This window comes from Sitophilus oryzae, unplaced genomic scaffold, assembly GCF_002938485.1.
Source record: "Sitophilus oryzae breed Bouriz unplaced genomic scaffold, Soryzae_2.0 scaffold_1499_pilon_pilon, whole genome shotgun sequence".
Classification (NCBI taxonomy): domain Eukaryota; kingdom Metazoa; phylum Arthropoda; class Insecta; order Coleoptera; family Curculionidae; genus Sitophilus; species Sitophilus oryzae.
In genome coordinates this window covers 5226095-5246526 of record NW_022146168.1, presented here as the reverse complement: position 1 = coordinate 5246526, position 20432 = coordinate 5226095, and the positions used below count along the sequence as shown (strand labels likewise).

The 20432-nt window shown below is 32.7% G+C and overlaps 2 protein-coding genes across 6 annotated transcripts; one reads left to right on the top strand and one right to left on the bottom strand.

Annotated features, from left to right (window-relative positions):
- The first annotated feature begins 8 nt into the window (after nt 1-8).
- Nucleotides 9-18975, top strand: LOC115877899 (ubiquinone biosynthesis protein COQ9, mitochondrial-like). Of its 4 annotated transcripts, XM_030894250.1 has the most exons (6): nt 9-119; nt 2020-2285; nt 5822-6034; nt 10148-10357; nt 13603-13708; nt 18923-18975. In XM_030894250.1, exons 1-6 carry the CDS (start codon nt 74-76, stop codon nt 18937-18939), a joined length of 858 nt encoding a protein of 285 aa, XP_030750110.1. In that variant the 5' UTR covers nt 9-73; the 3' UTR covers nt 18940-18975. The 4 variants fall into 4 exon arrangements, with proteins under 4 accessions (XP_030750110.1, XP_030750109.1, XP_030750111.1 ...); XM_030894249.1 differs by lacking the exon at nt 18923-18975 and having other exon boundaries at nt 13603-14128; XM_030894251.1 differs by lacking the exons at nt 13603-13708; nt 18923-18975 and adding an exon at nt 13387-13490.
- LOC115877901 (suppressor of cytokine signaling 6) lies at nt 15555-20395 on the bottom strand. Of its 2 annotated transcripts, none has more exons than XM_030894254.1 (4): nt 19880-20395; nt 19207-19250; nt 18950-19099; nt 15555-16374 (listed from the first exon to the last, which is right to left on the bottom strand). In XM_030894254.1, exons 1-4 carry the CDS (start codon nt 20174-20176, stop codon nt 16017-16019), a joined length of 849 nt encoding a protein of 282 aa, XP_030750114.1. In that variant the 5' UTR covers nt 20177-20395; the 3' UTR covers nt 15555-16016. The 2 variants fall into 2 exon arrangements, with proteins under 2 accessions (XP_030750114.1, XP_030750112.1); XM_030894252.1 differs by having other exon boundaries at nt 18950-19158; nt 19215-19250.
- Between the last annotated feature and the right edge of the window lie 37 nt (nt 20396-20432).

The following is a 20432-nucleotide window of genomic DNA, read 5'->3' as shown; positions in this document are numbered from 1 at the left end:
ATTTTTAATAACATGGCATGCGCAGTTATTTTGATTATAATTTAGGGTTAAAAATTATTTTATTTTTATTAGAATGTCGTTAGTGTCTTTGTTTTCACCGTTAAGAATATCCTTAAAAAGTAAGTGTTATTACTGTATGCACAATTCTCTAGAAATATACCCCACTATATTACCTAAAGGTTAGAATTTAAGTTACATCACGGGGTAACATTTCTTTCCAGGTACTTAAGACTCCTCTATCTACGTATTTCCTTCGATTTAACCATGACCGAACAATACATCGGAGAATTTTTACAAAAACTCAAACTTGCTCTATCAGAAGGCAACATCAAAGACGTATTAACGCTGTTCAAAGACCAGGAATATGATGAAATAGTAAAGAATAATCCTGCTATTATTATTCCTGAATTAGGAGAATATCTAACTAATAGAAATAAAGAAAACAATATTCTATTGTTTAATTGTTGTGTAGATATGTTATGTATAATTAGTAACACTTCAATTACTGAAGAAACCATAATCGGCTTAACTCTGCAAATAAAAATTTCTGATGAATCAAAGTTTACTGTATTGCTTTCATTATTGTGCAAAGTTTTATGCAATCTGCCCCCTGGTTCACATAATCACTACAGCTCAGTTTTTGATGCAATACATCATTATTTAGAGCAGATGGAACAACCTGATTATGAAACTTTTGAAAATGAAGAAAGACATTTAGTGGATAACAGTGAGCCTGCAACCAATATTATTTATGCTTACAATAATGTAATTATATTTTATACACAAATAATAAATTACATTACAAATGAAGAGATTAATTTCATGGATAAAATATTTCTGGCAAAGCATCTGATGAAACTTCTAGCAAATCCTTTGGGATATTTTCCTGTAGAAATGATTGACAATATTAGACCAATTTCAAGACCTCTTGTAGAAGAGATAGTGCAGAAAGTACTTACATTCAATTGTGATCCATTTATTTTTAGTGAAATAGTTTTGAACAATTATTATGAAGCAGATGATACACTTATTCAATTAGAAAAATTATGGGTCGCGCACTTAGTGTATTTAGTGTTCTGTGAAGAAATTTGTATAAATGTAATTCCCAAGGTATACAGTCCATTATACACCTTGGACAGTTTTCTACCTTTAGCTTTAGAGCTAATAAATCAAGATAATAACACAATTTTAATCGAAAAAGGCTTAAAATTATCTCACTATATTTTTACTTGCTTAAAAAATCAAAAATTATCATACTTGTTATTGGATAATGAAGTTCACAGTAAATTTTGTGAAGTAATATCTCAGGTTATTGTTTATAATTCATCCGAAACTATAAGAAAATCTGCCCTGTCAATATTTGAAAGTTACTTAAAATTATTTGAAATCAAAGGGGTCTATCTGATTATAACACATTTAGTGCCTATTTTAACACATGGAGGGCTCATAGGTTTTATTATAACTTTTTACAAAAATCTTTTGAATGAAGAATTTAATAGAACTGAATGCAATATTAATGAATACTTTAGGGGGCAAAAGTTACTTTATATCTTAAAAAAGTTTTGCTGTTTAAGCGAGAAAGAGGAAACAAACTTAGTCAATAATTCAGATCATATTATTTCTTGTCTTAATCTTTTAAGATACTTGGCCTTAAGGGATAAGAAAAATGTAACAAATATTTGGGATTTTTTTTCTATCCTCGAAGAAATTTATTTAAAACCCTTAAGAAAAGGTTTGGAACTCTCTAGAGCTCATTATGATTTAGAAATAAATAATGTAAAACAAGAAAAATTAAATAAGGAATCTATTCAAACCTCTGTGAATGTGTTAGGTGTAGATGTAAACATAGATAAAGACGAAAAATTGCGAATTTTAAATTCCTCCTTAACTGTTTTCGATGTCATTGAAAGTTTACTTAGTCGTCTTGCGGAATTAATCGAGAAAAACCTGTAATTTTAATTTGCTTTTTAATAAATATTTCTGGAAATTTATGTGGTTTTAATTCATACATAATTGCAGATGTGTATCCCATATGGAACGTATACAAAAAGAACGTATCTTTGGCCGCAAGCGACAAATACGAGGAAGAAATTCGAAACAAGATATTAGCAGCCTCCCTACCCTTCGTTATTGAATTGGGATGGACGAAAGAGTGCTTAAGTAAAGGGGCCGAACAGGTCGGATACCCCGGTATCAGTCATGGTATGTTCACGAGGGGGGCAGGAGATCTAGTCCATTATTTTAATACCAGTTCGAACGAAAAACTAGTTGAAACTTTGAAACAGGTACATGCTTGTTCACTGTTATCGTGTTCACTTTTTTCCATCAGAAAATAAATACAGGGTCGCTTTTATGTATGGAAACGGTCGATTATTTGGTAAAATATAGGAGGTACCGCAAAAATTTCAGTATACAGGGTCGGTCATAAAGTCGTGACACTTCAAAGTTTCATTTTTTAAATAGAACCCTCTGTATATTATTACATATTTCAATTCTTCCTTCAATTCTAAGCAAAAATCGAAATACACACAATGTAACTCAAAGCAACCGTTTATTGGCATTTGAAAATACCACTTAAACAATTTGATTTAATTAATTTCGATGTGTTTGGTTTGATTTAATGATGCCATTCTGCCGAAACTGTGATACTGTTGTAATGGATCATAAAGTTGTGTCACATCAAACTTTATTTTTTTTTAAACGAAACCCCCTGTATATTATTGCATATTTCAATTCTTCTTTCAATTTTAAACAATATAATCGTAATACACGTAGGTACATAAATTGAAGAATGGAAATGTTAAACGTAAATTTTGTAATTTCCAGACTTGATATATGTACTCTCATTTTATACATCTATAAATGCTAACTTGAGAACTAATGTCAAATATTATTAAGTATCGCAGTTTCGGTAGAATGGTATCGTTAAATTAAACTGAACATATCTAAATTAATTAAATCAAATTGTTTAGGTGACATTTTCAAAAGCCATGCAATAACTCGGAAACGGTTGGTTTGAGGTACATTAGCTAAGTTCGGTTCATAGGTTCGGTTATCACATCCAGATGTCGACGGATATTTTGTCACGTGATCACAGATTTGATGGAGTAACCCACAGAGTAACCTGAAATTACCGAACGGTTTGGATTGTTTGGATCGCTAAAGGCGGGTTCTCACTTGTCAGTTTCGCTGACGCAGTCTGACTGATTCAGTGATACTGAACAAATAATGAACGTCAGAACACATTTTCATGTTAAATGATCAGTAAATTCGTACTTTCAGTTAAAGTGAAAACCAGTTCTACTTTTTTCATTTTTGACTGATCATTATCGAATAATGAATAGAAACTGAAGCGTGAGAACTACATTTTCGTGATTTGTTCAGTTTACAAGTTAAAGTTAATTAATTATTTTAATATATATCTCCAAAAAATCCTTTATGGGTATTTCGCCACTGCACTGCAAGAAAATCTACAAAATAAAATAGTTATTTTTTTGTAAACACTTCTGCGTTAAACCTAAACGGACACTGCTTGTCAGAAGTTATGTTTACAGTTATACAAATTGGCTTAACAAAGAAAAAAATGCTTAACGTTTCGGAAAGTCTATCGTCGGAAGCAAAAAAAAAATATCAAAGAATAAAGAAAAAAAAACTCTTTAAAATATTTAAATTCAAACTATTATGAGAACACGCTTTTTTATAGAGCAGATACGTCTACAAGAAACCGTTGACGTTCTGTTAAAATAGAACGTCAACGGTTTCTTGTAGACGTATGTGCTTTAAAAAAAAAAGTTTTCTTCTTTTCTGATTCACCAGAATATTCTGTAATTCATTTGCTAATTGTAAACAAACTTCGCGAACACCTGGTTTCAATTTTGTTTTAACCATTTTCATGTCTGCGAAATCACTACGTTAAAATGTTTGGACCAACTGAATACTGAATGTAGCAAAACATGAAACGTGTGAATACAATCATTGATTTTTATTTTTCATTGATAATGAATCAGTCAGACTGCGTCAGCGAAACTGACAAGTGAGAACCCGCCTTAAGGGAAAAGTGACAAGTTTGAAATACCAATTCCCAATAGAAATCTTTCAACGTTCAAAGACAAAAGGACCAATAATTTATTTTTTGAGTTTTGTACGTCGTTTTGCATTAAGAAGCAACAAAATAAACAATTTAAAACTTGACAACAACTTGGAAATTTAACCTCACTAATTCAAATTAATCTGTTTGCTCCGTCAAAATTCTCCGAGCATAAAGATCACCGTCCGATTGCTCCGATTTTATTTACCGAACGGTTCAGATTTACTTCCCCTACTGGATGTCATAAACGAACGATCAAGATCGATCCGAGCGGTCGGACGTGAAATACCGAGCGCGCTTATTGTGTTTATTTCGATTTTTGCTTAGAATTGAAGGAAGAATCGAAATATGCAATAATAATATACAGGGGGGCCATTTAAAAAAATGAAACTTTGATGCGCCACGACTTTATGACGGACCTTGTATACTTAATTTTTTTACCCGCTAATAGATACTGTATGATCGAGAAAAAACGGCGTCAACGATGGCTATGAAATGAAGATCGCTCTCATTTTATATGTAAATTTATATGGGAAATGTCATCGATCGTCATTTCCCAGCCAACTGGACGCCATTTTTTTTCGATCATACGGTATTTATAAACCCTATAACTTTTGTATTTAACTTTTTGCCGTACCTCCTATATTTTAGCTAATAATCGACCTTAACCATATATAACAGCGACCCTGTATAATTTTATTTATTTTTTTGGTCGCGTTGTTTATATTAAATAAACCACATAATTACAGCATTACTGGAGAGTAGTTAACTAATTTTAAAATAAAGTGACCAGACGGACAGTCCATTATTCAGACGAAAAGAATTATTATCAAGACTTGTCCGCCATTAGCCCCCCATAGATCAGACGATCCGACTGTGGACCCGGCCTGCGGACTTGGCCTTTCAACCAAAATACGAGCGTTTTGGGTGAAATGCCAAGCCCGCGGACGCGGCCTGCAGGCTTGGCCTGCCGATTAGATTTTTTTTTTCTATAACAGTTTTGGCCTGGCTCCCTTCTTTTAAAACTTCTGAAAGTTTTAGTCATTCATCTTTAATAGATTCGGCATTCGTCTGTGTTTTTTTAAGAATGAACAACCGAAAATTTAATATATAAAATTCTCGTGTCATAAGGGTGGCCCACCCCAATTTTTTTATTTGTTTTTTTGGGACAAAATTTTTATTTTTTTTATGATTTGGCATTAAAAATACATACAACCTTGAATTTTCAACCTTTTACCATCAACCCCTATTTTTTAATAGGTTTTTTTTTAATTTTTTGTTACCACACTCCTCTGAAACGGCTTGACCGATTTTGATGAAATTTTATATGTATATTCAGTAGGTCTGAAAATAAATCGTTATCTATTTTTTATACCCTAAAGTGGTAGTGATAAGGGTAGCTCACCCCATTTTTTTAAAATTTTTTCTTACAACCCTAAATTTTTACCCTATTTTTTAATAGCGATATTAGTAAGTCAATAATTTTAAGTTAACAATAAATTGTTTTTAAAAATTGTTAGAATACCTTAAATTAAAAACGGGGATATGATTGGGTATATACCGGGTATAATGGTATTTACCCGATTTTATGGTGTATGGGGAGCTATTGGAGGGACCAAAATCTGGTCACTTTATTTCAAAACCTCTTTCTGTCCTCCTTAAAAGAATTCGTGACTACTATTGTACTTCAAAGTTTTTGTCTAAACAAGAATTGAGCTGTTTTTATTTATCTAGTTTCAAGAAGAATACGAACAGAAACCGATAACGCCTGGCGAATTCGTCGAATTGGCCATCGCGGCCAAACTGAAAATGTTGGTGCCTTATAAGAATAGGTGGCCCCAAGCCATTGCCATAATGTCGTTGCCCCCCAACGTGCCTAACGCTTTAGCAGCCCTATTAGCTATGGTGGACGACATATGCTACTACGCGGGAGACAGATCAGTAGATGTAAGGATACAATTCATATTGCCACGGAATTTTTCCTTTGAATTCTTATATTACCTTAAAAAAAGTAAAGGTTCTAACGTAACAGGTAAAGGTTCATTCGGTGTTAAAAAAGCAATTTAATGTTAGATTAAGGCCCATACCACAGAACAGATACAAATTTGTATCTGTTCTGTGCCCATACTCACTATGGGCTGATTTTGTTTGTGTGTTCGTGATCTTTCTTTTGCTGGCTCGCCCAAAAATCGACATTCCGCCGAACTGCCGCACAATCCATTGCATCGACGACCACACCAGCGTATAGTGAATATGGTTAGAACAAAAATATAAATAAATAATACATTTATTGTCCAACAGGCATACACCCAAACAAAAGACTGTACAGGGTGGCACCCCTCATACGCCGCTGAGGTTCCAGGGAAAACGACAGTTTGTATTGAAATGAAATTTTGTGAGCATATGTAGGTTAATTCAGAGCACTTTTTAAAAATATTGAGAGTTCTACAGGGTGTCTCCCAAAAAAGTTACATATTAAAGTTGTCTTTTTTGTAACAGAACACCCTATATATTAATTGATTTTCGGATTCTAGGAGAAAAATAAAGGTGAGTTTTATAAGAGAAATATATGACTAAAATGTAAGGTTTATGACATATTTAACATTTTCTAGAAATAAAGAACAATTTTTAAATTACAATAGAAGCTACCTAAATTGGAATTTGCCCGGTATAGCCTAATATGTAGTTAAATTAACTATTGTACCACAGATCATACAGATTATAAACTTTGTTTTTTCTTTATTGTGTTTCGTGGTTCCAATTTTCGGAATCGGGCACTAGTTTGCGCACATAGCACGCCCATTTATGGCCTCTAAAATTGTGCACAGCGCCTGACCGGCACAGTTATTAGAGAGATATCGGAAAACCGAATAGCGTCATGCAGTATTTACGCGTACCTTATCATGGTTACGATCAAGTTACGATATACACGAATCAATTTTTAACGCAACGCCCGCTAATAACGTTACCGCCTGACGTAATTTACGAATCAATTACACCAAGCGCTATTTCTAAATAACGTTTAAAAATTGCTTAAATGGGCATGTGTGGGTATTTGACAACCGGAGCCGGCCGCGCCGGCGAGATGTTTTATTTTAGGTTATGTTTGAATTGTTTTGAAGGTGCCCGGTGGCGTAGAGGTACAGGCTCTCGTCTACAAATCTCAAGGTGTGGGTTCGATTCTCACACCCTGCATTTCATCAGCCGACTATTCTTATTAAAATAAAAATAGTTTGGGTAGCTATGTCGACTCAGCCTTAAATGAGTACTTGGGATTCACAATCCTGAGGTAATAATAGGCGGTTGAAGCGTACTGCTAGCCACATTACCTTCATTGTATACCGAACGGCTCTAGTATAACAAGCTGTACCTGCTACTGCCAAGGCGTTAAACGCTATATACGGGAGCTATTATTATTATTGAATTGTTTTGAATTATTACATTAGTTTTATTAGGTAATTTGATATTTAAGTAGCTGGGATTAGTTTTAATTAAATAAATATGGCCCAAAATATGGATTCCACCTCTTCCAATATTAAAGAACCTATAAAGAGGCTTAGGTTTACAGCAGATGACGACTTAGCCCTTCTAAGAGAATTTGTTGATTGTTGCCCTAAACCCACTGGCAGACGTTGAACAACAAAGCACTGGAAATAACCACTTTAGCCCTGTAGTTTTAAAATACCTAGGAAACAAAACAATTTCAAAGTTTTAAATTGAAAGTTAGGTTAAGTTTAAATAGCGGACGCGACGCGAACAGAATTCTTTCCGATCCGATAACTATAAATGAAGAGAGTTAATACCACCTCACGTAAAGGAAATAACACCTGGCCTTATTAACGTCCATGCACGCTATTCGGTTTAGCGATAACTCTCTATTATGCTGTTTATTGTTATTTTACGGCAGTTTATTTTTGCGCACAGGAAATTTTACTCGTTTGCACATCGTCATAAAAAACAATTTTCGTACCACGAATTAGGGATAATATTTTTATCTGTATACATATAGTATACCTAATCTGTGATTGTACTTTAAATTTTAAATCAAATTAAAACTTGATCCAAAAAGTTATACAGGGTGAGACAAAATTAATATTGAGCATTGGTCACCTTTAAAAGCATGTTACTCTCTTATTTTCGAAACACCCAGTATATTATTCCGATATTCAATGAAGAATTCATGCCTCTTCAAAATACTATTAAGGTTGCCTACCCCTCAAACAAAGATTTTCCTAGATATTTTCATTTACATGATTTGATCTGAGTAGATCTTTATTATTTGATAAAATATAGGTGGCTATGATATGTCTGACGTTACTTCAACATAGCTGTCTAATTAGTCCAACTTTAACAACTAGTTATCACTTTGTGTCAGTTAAAACAAAAAAAAACATAGAGCGACGAAGCTAGAGGCACAGCGACGAGGTAAGCTTCGCGACTTGAATTTGATCGTGTATTGTAATGGAGGCAAACATAGTAAAGAGATTGCCGAAGCGCCAAGCGACGAGACAAGTGAGGAGATGCACGTCGAGATAAAAATATGATTTCTTGTCGCGTTGACGCTGGAATGCGTGTGGCCTTTTTTCAGTTGACTGGTATCATTAAGTAGGAGTACTGCTGTTACAGAGACAAAATTTATCATTCGCAATGACTGAGAATAATATAATAACATCCGTATTCAGCAGCGTGCGTTATGGAATGCATCTTATCCAGACCACAGAAACCGCTATGCATTAGACGAACTTTGGGCAGAAGTGGCTAGAGAATGTGGAATAACAGTGGCAATCTCAATTCTCAAATATTGAAAAAATCGGACTGGATGTGGTCTCACTTCAAAAAAATAATGTATGATACTGTCCAAACTGTTTGCGTGCTTGATTAATGGGATGTACAGAGTAGTTTCTATCCAATTCCCACACTGCTATAAGTCCGCGAAGCGCCGCATTATCGAATAAAATTTCATCTACATCAGAGAGAATTGATATCATTCTGTTAGTTGGTAAATGTAATGTGCATTCACCAATTAATTAAGAGAATACTTAAATGCTCCTGATTTTATCTAGTCTGGGTTTCTTTTATGGGGATATGTTAAAGACAGTGTTTACAAAACTGGACCAACTATAGTGTCCACAACATGAGAGAAATTATCGTAGCTGCTTTTCGAGGTAGAATTCCACATATGCCTTTTAAAATGAAAAGATTCTTTTTACTTAACAGGAAAGGAAGCATTTTGAGCATTTGATTTCATCTAGCTAATTTTTGTCGCATAATTATAGGTTTATATCTAGTTTTAATTCTGTAATAATTAAAATATATTTTAAACGTGTATTCAACGCGTATCATTAAAAGATATATCACACAGCCACCTAGATTTTTTCAAATAATAAAGATTTACTGACGCAAAATCATTAAAATTAAAATACCTGGGAAAATCTTTGTCTGAGGGGTAGGCAACCTTAATAATATTTTGAAGATATATAAATTCCCCAGTGAACACCAGAAAAATATACTGGGTGTTCCATTTAAAATAAAGGAGTAACTTGCTTTTAAAAGTGACTAATGTTCCATATTAATTTTGTCTCACTCTGTATAACTTTTCGAGTCAAATTTCAATTTGGTTTAACATACAATGGTTACTGTAATTAAATATCAGGCTATACAAGGTCAACTAAAATTTAAGTAGCTGTTATCGAAATTTAAAATTTACTATTCATTTTCATAAAATGTGAATTATATCAAAATCCTTAGATTTTAGGCATATGCTTCTTTAATAAAACTGATCTTTATTTTTTCCTAGAATCCAAAAGTCAATTAATATATAGGGTGTTCCGTTAGAAAAAACACAACTTTGATGTGTAACTTTTTTTGGGGACACCCTGTATAATTCTATATAGTTTTACAAAAATGCGTTCAGTTAACTTACATACGCTGCCAAAATTTCATTTCAGTATAAACTACCGTTCTCCTTGGAGCTTCCGCGGCGTATGACAGGCGCCACCCTGTATACGTTAAAAAAAAATGTGTTTTAGGTACGAGCTATTTTTTATTTGCTTCTTTTAGTTTAACTGGTATATGAGGCGTCTAGGAGTAGCGGGAGTGTACAAGGCAACCGAACTGTACTTAATACAGGACAAATCGGAAAATCATGCGGACACAATGGAATTTTTGAAAAGGCGGATGGAAGAGGCGGTCCAACTACACGATATAATTAGCAAATCGGACATCGCCGGTCAGGGAGCCAAAGATGTAGCTAAATCAGCTTTTGTAACGGTAAATAATTCAAATTTTAAATAAATAATGTGTGTAAAAACTTACCGTTAAGAAAAAGCTGTCAGGGTTTGGTAGGAATTCGTTTACAATTGACGTTTTAAAATGTTTGGGTATAATACAGGGGTATAGAAGTAGAGAGAATGAGCTTCTACAAGTGCGCATCCAAAATTTTTCTCATGCCATGATGGCCGCCATGTTTGTGAGTAAGGTTTTCAGTTTTCGAGATCGGGATCCCTTTTTGAAATCCCGAGATAAGAACTATAATACTTATTAATACCGGGATTGACTATCAGAATGAGAAATATAATCTAAAAAATACTTAATAAAAATGCAGCTACGTATATAGGATGCCCCAATATTCCGTGGACATAGAACTAGTTTGGAATCAAAATAAGATATTTGTACACAATTTACCTCTATACAAAAGTGCTGCATTTGTCCGCTAGAGGGCATGAGTTCACTAGAGGGCAGGATATTTTAAGAACCGATATTCCGATTTGAATGAAATTTGGGGTATCTATGTTTTGTTAGGTAAATTGGCTAATAGGCTATGAGGTAAATTGGCTAATAGGCTATGAGGTAAATTGATTGATAGATTGATACTTGATTCCAAAAATAAGCAGTAGTTCTATGTCCACGGAATATTGGGATACCCTGTATATCAAAAAGAAATTGAGAAAAGAGCTTTATTAATACAATAGCACGCGTATATAGCGTTTAACGCCTTGGAAGTGGCAATGTACAGCTTGCTATGCTAGAGCCGTTCAGTATACAAGGTAATGTGGCTAGCGCTACGCTTCAACCGCCTATTATTACCTCAGGATTGTGAATCCCAAGTACTCATTTAAGGCTGAGTCGCCCTAGGTACCCAAACTATTTTTATTTTAATAAAAATAGTCGGCTGATGAAATGCCGAATGTAGGATTCGAACCCACAACCTTTAGATTTGTAGACGAGAGCTGTACCTCTACGCCACCGGGCACATTAAAAGAGCTTTATTAAAATAGACAAAACAAAGTAACATTCATAACTATTTAGTAAGTAAAAAAATACAATTCTTGTTGCAAATAAAATAAATCAAACACTCGTGAACTATAGTATGAACACTGAAATATAACTTTTAGATATTGACGTTCTGGTTAGTATAAATAAAATATGATCTTTAACACTAAAGCGTCGCCGAATCGTTTCAGATTAAGCATTTAAATAATTTTTTCGAGATTTTCGGGATCCCGGGATTTAATATCGGCATTTCGTGTATAAAGGGAATGCAATCCCGACTCGAGATCGTAAATTCGAGATCCCGCGAAATTGATATTTTCAATCCCGCGGGATCCCGAAATTTTCGGGATCTCGTCTAGTCATAAAAAAATGTAATGTTCGGATGGCTGAAAACGATGAAAACTGCTTGTTTGTGATAGTGAGGTTAATTAAAATAAAATATTTTTTGAAAGAAAACAAAAACCTTTATTCTTCAATATTACTAACTAAATAATTAAGTTTTCTTTGGAAATTAGCATAATAAAAACCAAAATTATAACTCAAGATTAGGAAGTAGTTACGGGTGCTTTTGAAAGTAGCTACGTAAAAAACAAAGTGTACTAAGAGTACCGTATGATCGAATAAAAACGGCGTCAGCGACGGCTATGAAATAAAGATCGCTGTCATTTTATATGTAAAATTATATGGGAAATGTCATCGATCGCCATTTCCAAGCCAACTGGACGCCATTTTTTTTCGATCATGCGGTACTATCTGCTAAACGGCATCTAATGTCCGTTGCAATGTACCCAGCTGATGAGAATGCCCTCTCCGACTCAACACTGGTTGGCAACAGCGTGACTAAACAATTATATGCAAACTGCAAAAATCTCCCCCTTGTTCCTCCACACTCAAATAAATCCATTTCTTTTTTATGACTGACTCTAATTTGTCTAAGCTCGTCGATACACGTGTAAAAGGACTTTTAGACGCTTGTAGAGTTTCTTCTAGTTCCGCTTGATGTATTAGTTTGTGCAGCAATCAGGGGCGGATACAGAAATTTATTTTAGGGGGGGGACAAATAAAAAATAAAGCAAAATATGCCTTTTAGGGCGCCACTTTTAAACCAAAAACCTAATATTTAACCTAATTTACAGATTTTAGGGGGGGCCGGGTCCCATGGCCCCCCCCTCTGTATCCGCCACTGGCAGCAATAGCACGTAAATTCAAATCCTCTGCAATCATAGAGAGAGGCAAGTCACCTTCGTTTAATATTGTCGTATTAATCTCTGCTTGGTTTGCTTCTTTATGATATAGATAATCGTGTGATTATATTTTTAATTTCTTTCCTTATAAGATATTTGCTTGGCAATTGGAAGGCCTCGTTAGCTTTCCATTGCTCCAAGTCATCTTGATAATGATTCGGATTTTTCAATTATAGCAGCACAGCAGTTTGCTTTCCAGAGTGGATGTGTGTCGCTTTGCTGACCACTGCCGCCCAATCCCGTCAATCTCGGACGGGATCTCGTCATATTAAGCTTCGTGATTGATCCCGAAAAATAAGACGAGATCCCGCGAGATCGGGATTGCATTCCCTAGTATAAACATACACCCGGATTTCGGGATCCCGGTTTGGAAACCCTATTTCCAGGTATGCCTATAAGGGAGATCGATAAGTAATAACACCTGATAACTTCTAATTTATTTGAGTTTAATTTCTTTTTTCCTATTTTTATTCCGAATTTCTAGGTATATCTATATTTCTAGGTTTATCGATATTGTCATAAATTATGTAAATACGCCATTTTATTACAACAAAATTGAATAGAATTTATAAGAAACGGTGTCATTTGATGTGCCAACAGTTATAGTTGCCTTTACCTCTTTACCATTGTTATATTTTTATTAAAATGTTTATTAATACACTACTGAAATAAATTGTTTAGCAATTGGAATCTAATAGACCCATAAATATGAAAATATAACAATAATACACAGATAAATTAGACAAATTTAGTAAACGGAAATATATATTTTTTTCTTTTCAGGCAAGAAATATTCTCGGAATAAGCTGGAATAAATAGACCTCGTAATATAATTGTTAAAATTTAGACCTTTTTCAATTTCTGTTGAATAAATTTATTTTATTGTTTAAACTGTTTAATTTTTCACACTATCAACAAACAAAACAAAAACAAGGTTCAATGATACAATATAAAACATTTTCTAAAATCACTATAATATTCATATACAAATTATTTTAGATTCTTATTCTAACAAATAGCAAGTTTCTACATATAGATAAAGAGAGGGAGAGAGAGAGAGATAATAGGAACACTGAAAACAGACATGCTATTTATACATTGCAACGTAAGTATATAACATCATATATTTCAATAATTTGGAAGGCACTTTATGTAAACCATACCTATAAGTAATACTTCTATAAGGCTAGTATATAATAACATATAACACAATTCATTCACTAAGGTTGTGAAATAGAAAACTGTATTTAATGGGGACAGCAACCGATTGTATATCACATTTATACTACTGTTGGACGTTTTTTAGCATCAGTGTTAATGGTAAAACGGTGAGTGTTAACGGTAAAAATGCAGTCGTTAATTATTTAGATGGTAAATTTTGACTTGAAAACGATAACATTATGTTGATATACAGGGTGGTCCGAATTGTATTCGGAAAACTTTGGCAGATAAAAATATGTAAAAAAGTGCGTAAAAACTTACGTCCTAAAATGCTTCGTTTCGGAGATACAGGGTGTAGAAGTTTCATTTTTATTTCTATTTTTTCCAAATAATTTCTTAACTCACGTCGATATTTGGATGAAAATTGGTGTCTGAGTATTTTTTGACTTGAGCAATTTGATTTCGATGTCACTATGACTCCTACTTGTAGGGGGCGCCATCTACATGTTTTTAACTGATTTGAAGAATAATAACTTTTCGTCCGTACCTGTATACAGTCTGACAAATGGATCTGAAACAACGGGGCAACGGCAAGGGGATCGCAATTTTCTAAAATCATGACCGATTTCATTCATAAAATATCCACGAGCGTGCGGTGTTTCATAAAAATATATCAGGGATTTTTATAATATTTTCCAGTAAAGTTTATAATATTATTTTACTTTAAATGTACCTACATTTTGTTTAGTCATTTGCCAAATATAGTAATATTTGTTAAAACGCGTGTACTAATTATAATAAACACAAATCAAGTTAAAGATACAAAAAAATACAATACAATAACACCGCCACTGGATTTTTCAATAGTAGTGACTGTTTCTACTATTCCTAGAGATGGGCATAAAGTTGGGGGTAATTGCGACAAGACGTGCGAGAATCTCGACCAATCAGACTGGTTGAATCTTGGATGCCATGATGAATTTTGTCAGCGTTGCCAGCTTACCCTCAGCGGACGTTATCTTAAGGAAATACTTTACCTTTTATAATAGGCAGAATGAACGAAATCAGTTAATTAGATAAATATACATTATTACAATAAGAACTACGTCAACATATTAGCATATATATATATATATATATATATATATATATATATATATATATATATATATATATATATATATATATAAATTATGTATGCTGAAATGAACTAAAATATATTCAATTTATAGGTAATATCGAGCAACTTTGCTTTTCTATAATTAAACTTGACAACATCGACTTTTTTTGCCCGAATTCCTTCTGCTGTTTTAGATTCGTTTGTCAGATAATAACAGTACTGAGTCAAAAAATATACATATTTGTGACTTTTTACGTAAAAAATGTCTCTTGGTAAAAATCGCTACGAGCAACCGTTCTCAAGATATTTAGAATAGAAATAGGCAATACATGTCATTATTGACAAAAAAAAATAAACACGTTGAGAGTAGATAGTTATTTGACCGAAATAATAAATTCGGGAAACTTTTTTTTTTTAAATTAATCATAAAATTTTCTGCGGAGAAAATAATGATAAAACAGTTTCTGTCGAACTTTTGACACAAAAACATTTCAAATTTATGATTTCAGTCTAATAACTACTTAGTCAACATGTATAATTTTTGTCAGTTATGACATGTATTGACTATTTCGATTCCAAATATCTCGGGAACCATTACTCTTAGCAATTTTTACCAAGCGACCATTTTTATGTAAAAAATGACGGAAATGTATATTTTTTCACTGAGTAATGTAAGGTACGGACGAAAAGTTATTACTCTTCAAACCAGTTAAAAAATATGTAGGAAATAAAATTTCTCATGTCAAAAAACACCCAGGTACCAATTTTCATTCATATATCTATGTTAGTTTAGAAGTTATTTAGAAAAAATCAAAATAAAAATGAAACTTCTACACCCTGTATCTCCGAAATAAAGCATTTTAGGAAATACGTTTATAAGAACTTTTTTACTTATTTTTATCTGCAGAATATGCTGCCGAAGTTTTTCGTATACAATTCGGACCACACTGTATATTTGCATAATTATTGTATGCATCGTTGTTAATTCTATGATTATTTATTTTGTTGCCGTCCCTTAATTCTTTCCTAGCCTTATAGGAGTATTACTTAAATGATGTAAACGCTATCTATGTAGCCTAACCTAACACTGCATAATATAGGATTGACATTTTTATACAGCACAAAAGACTCACTAACAAAAGTAGTCTTCTTCTTTCAAATACGAAATCAATGTGAGGGGTAAACATAAGTTTTCTATGTTGTTCCACATAACGTGCTGTCTGATTACGAATCGGGAAAGGCTTTGTAGAGAACGAACTTTTTCGAATCTGGAAATGGGTTTGAGTAACCTAACTGGAAAATTGGGCTGTTCGCCTTGACTTAACGTGTAGCAAAACACCCCCTCCCTCGATTTTTCCATGGCCTTTTCTATCAGCTCCACAACTAGAGAATATCCTTCGTGATCAAACAATTTGTAACCAGTCCATGTGTAATCTATTCTGGCGTGGAGCGTCTGTCCCACACTTCGAAAGCTGATAGTGAAAATGTGTCTAAAAAGATTACCAGTTATAATAAATATTAGCCTGTACAGGGTCCTGCAACAGTACGTCGGACATATGTAGGTCTTAAAGAAAAAAATTAGGAATTTAATAAATAAATGAAAAAAATATATACAGGGTGGCGCCTCTCATTTTGTATTGAAATGAAATTTTGTGAGCATATGTAGGTTAATTTAGAGAACTTTTAAAATATAGAGAGTTCTACAGGGTATCTCCAAAAAAAGTTACAGATCAAAGTTGTGTTTTTTGTAATGGCACACTCTTTACAGTATGTCGCCAGATTGTGAGGTAAAAAGTTTTTTTTTTACAAGAGGAAAAAATTTTATATTATTGAAAATAAATGTTGCAATAATAAAAATTACACTACCTTATACAGAGTGTCTAAAAATTAAAAACAGATTTTTATCTAATTATTTAAAACTATTTTAAATAATTACTAGCTTTAAACCGCAATAACTTGTTTAATTTAAAACACCCTGTATATTTTCAGAAGAAGTATAATTTAATTGTCTATCAAATTGTATTATACCATTTTTTACCTATCTCTTCAAGTTTCCGTAGAAAATGCATTTCCTTATAATTTAGACCTCATTTATCAATATACCCATGGAATATTGACATTTTAGATTATTTTTAAAAATGTAACAAATCTTTAAAGAGTACATATACTAACATTGTTGATATAGTTCTTTTATTTCATTAAAAATAAAAAAAACTGTTAAATATTTGTTAAAGAGCATCAATTAATATGATTCATAATAATTGCTCCAAATACTAAAAAACGTTTTTAACTCTATGGAAAAACTCAATTTTTAACTATATGGGAAAACTGAATTTTATATGTGTATTAGACAGTGTGGTAAAAAGTAAGACCTTAAAAATTTTAAGAAAATGCATTCTCTACGAAAACTTGAAGGGATAAGTAAATAATGGTATAATACAATTTGATAAACAAAAACCAACCAAAACCTGACAATTTGCAAAAATCTAATTGTTTAGCTACAATACTCTGTGTCCTCCTAACAACGCTTTATATATTTTTCAGTCTATTTAAAAGAATTATCAAAAATATAAGATGTGTCTTGAAACCAACACCTGAAAAAAAGTGTGTTCAAAACTCCTTGCCAAATTTTCTATATTATAAAATAGTTTCTCTCGTTTTTTATTCAATGAAACACCCTGTATATTATTTTTTTAAGTGAAGAATTAAAAATGATTTTTTTTTGTATTTAAGGTTTTTTTTCTTTAATACAGCTCTTGCAACGGTAGAATCATCATTAGGTAGCTTTGCATTATTAGGTGACTGATGAAAATTTACTGTTGAAAGAACTTTAAATACAACAAAGAAAATACTTTAAATACAACAAATATTAATTTTTTAACTCTGCATGGAACAAAAAATAATATACAGGGTGTTCCGTTTAAAAAAATCAACATCTATACTAATATATAAAATCCTTAAGTGACTGACATACTGATTAATCACGATCCTGCTCAAACCACTCAACTAAAAACGTTTCATAAAATATGACCATTGAGTAATCACGATTCTGCTTAAACTGCTTGATGTTTAAAGCTGATTTTTGGCAAACGGATTGACTGTGGGGTGTAGAGGTTCGATAAGGAGGGCTTTCTCGAATCTCAAATTCCAAGAGGGTGAAAACGCCCCTCAAATATTACAATATTTGTTATTTAAAAAACGGTTAGTCTTTCGGGAAAACGCTTGGACAAGCATAATTTATTTGTTTTTACATATTTTGAAATTTTATAAAATCATACAGGGTGTTCCAAAAAGTTGGGTAATTTCTTAACCACGAATCTGCTTAAACTGCTTGACGTAAAAAGCGTATTTTTGGCAAAAGGATTTTTCGAAAGTCAAATTCCAACGAGATGAAACTACCCCTCAAATATTACCAAGTTATATAATAATATCTCCATATTGTTTTTTCTCATGCTGACATAAATGTGAAAATTTTTTATCCAGTTTGTATGTTAATGGAAATTCTTGCTTTGCTTTATCATCACCATTACAAATGATTAATTCGACGCGAACGAAGTCGCTGGTAGACGCTAGTTATTTTATATTTTAGAAAGTTTCGCGTGGATTTTTGAACACCTTGTATCATTTAAAATAACGATATTTACAGCAAAGTAAGTACACACCAACTATAATAAATATCTAGTATAGTTTTGATTTCAGGACATTTGTTGTATTTTTAATATCTTTTTTAAAAAAGGCTAAATAAAATTATATCTTTTTTTATTAAAAACTGAAATTATATTATCTCTGAAATTATCAAAATCAATTTGATAGTATCTTAGGATTATATTATAAAGTGACCAGAAAGGAAGCCAAATATGCAATAATATACAGGATATACCATTTAAAAAATACATCCTTATCCACTCACCCTTTTTTGAGCCACCCTGTAGAACTATTTTCATGAAATTCATCCTAGTACATACTTTAGGTTTGCACATAAACAAAATTCCTAAGAATTTATTATAGGAGCTACAGATGCCCGACTCAATGTTGCAGGAATCCACATAGTCTAAGATGATTAACCTGTCTGACGCAGAGTCTCTGACTAGGAACGACCCGTCCGGTGCACCGTCGAGTTTGGCCTCCACTTGAGTTTTTGAAGCTGGGCCCCAATACCAAACGCAACGAGACAGAGTATATGAATTGTTTCTTATATTGGTACAAGTTTCCGTTCTAGGAGCAGAATAAGGAACATAGGGATAATTGTTTGGAATATATTCTGTGACATTTACCTACAAAAATATTACAGAAATTAAAGATTTCAACTTGATTTAATATACCTTGTTACCTGTCCCTGTATCTGCTCACTTTTTTGATGCCTTATCTGAATAATGGAAAAATAAATCATTAAAACTAGTTAGACATAATACTATACATATAATATAATAGAATGTCTACTTCCAAGTTGTACCATTGAGAATAATATATAAGAAACATAGAAAAAACAAGAATAAGTCCAAATGGTGCATGTCAAAGATAATACAAATTACAAGAGCAAAAAACGATAAATTAAATTTGGAAAGGAGCAACATTCAAAATTGAGGATAAACTCAGTTCTCCTCTTTTAAAACTTTTAGTTAAGTCCCTTCTACATCTAATGTTTTGCTTGTCATTCTTACCTGTTCAACAGAATTAGTTATGCGTGTTTACAAATTAAATTTAAACTATAAATTCAATTTTGCCAAAAAATTTCATGTTTTTTCTTTTCAATTTTATTACACAATGCTATAATTGATAAAAGCCTTATTCAAAGATAAAAGCAGTGCTAGCTCCTATGTACAAGCAAGGTAAAACTTTGAGTGTGTACGCTAGTCTTCTTCTTTATAATCTGTCTTACCTGACACTGACAGGTAAAACCTTTGTGTAGACGGGACTTTACAAAAGGAAGACTAATTATGTTTCAAAAAAACATAAACAAAGCAAAAAATTACTGGACATCACAAAAATACTTACGTCAGAGGCTGGGGCTTGTTTTGTATTTTTAGAGAAACAGTTTTTCATTCTTGTATGCCATTTCCTGAGACTTCTTCGAAAATTACTGTCGTGTCGTCTCATTTGAGCTGACCGAGTGTCGTCTAGCGAATTCGTCGTCACGCTCCTTTGAATCGGTTGCTCGATTTGAAAATCGCTAGGGCTCGATCTTATTTGACTAGCGTCACTATCCGAATTACCGGAACTTTTAAACATTTTCATGTAGCGCAAGTGACAAAGCCAACTTTTGGTTCTATTCGAGGAATTCTGCTGATCCATATTAAACTTTAAACCTATGCTTTAATCATCACTGTATCACGACGAAAGATAAAAATTAACCGAACAAAACTAATATAAGGTCCAAAATATATATAGAGGCCAAACCTGGCTAAACTATCAACTGCATTCTGCATGCATTACAAAATATTTTTAGTAAAATGGTAATTAGTCATTAACAAACTGATTAAATTTTTGTTTTTTTTTATGAGCTCTTTGCTATTTTTTAAATTGTCAAATGTCATATCATAGTCAAAGA

Coding starts and splice junctions, on each gene's coding strand:
- LOC115877899 (XM_030894248.1), top strand. CDS start 265: ATGACCGAACAATACATCGGAGAATTTTTACAAAAACTCAAACTTGCT.
- LOC115877901 (XM_030894252.1), bottom strand. CDS start 20,176: ATGGATCAGCAGAATTCCTCGAATAGAACCAAAAGTTGGCTTTGTCAC. Junction 19,159..19,214: donor GTGAGCAGATACAGGGACAG/GTAACAAGGTAT, acceptor ATATTTTTGTAG/GTAAATGTCACAGAATATAT. Junction 16,375..18,949: donor AGAGACTCTGCGTCAGACAG/GTTAATCATCTT, acceptor TAATCTTTTTAG/ACACATTTTCACTATCAGCT.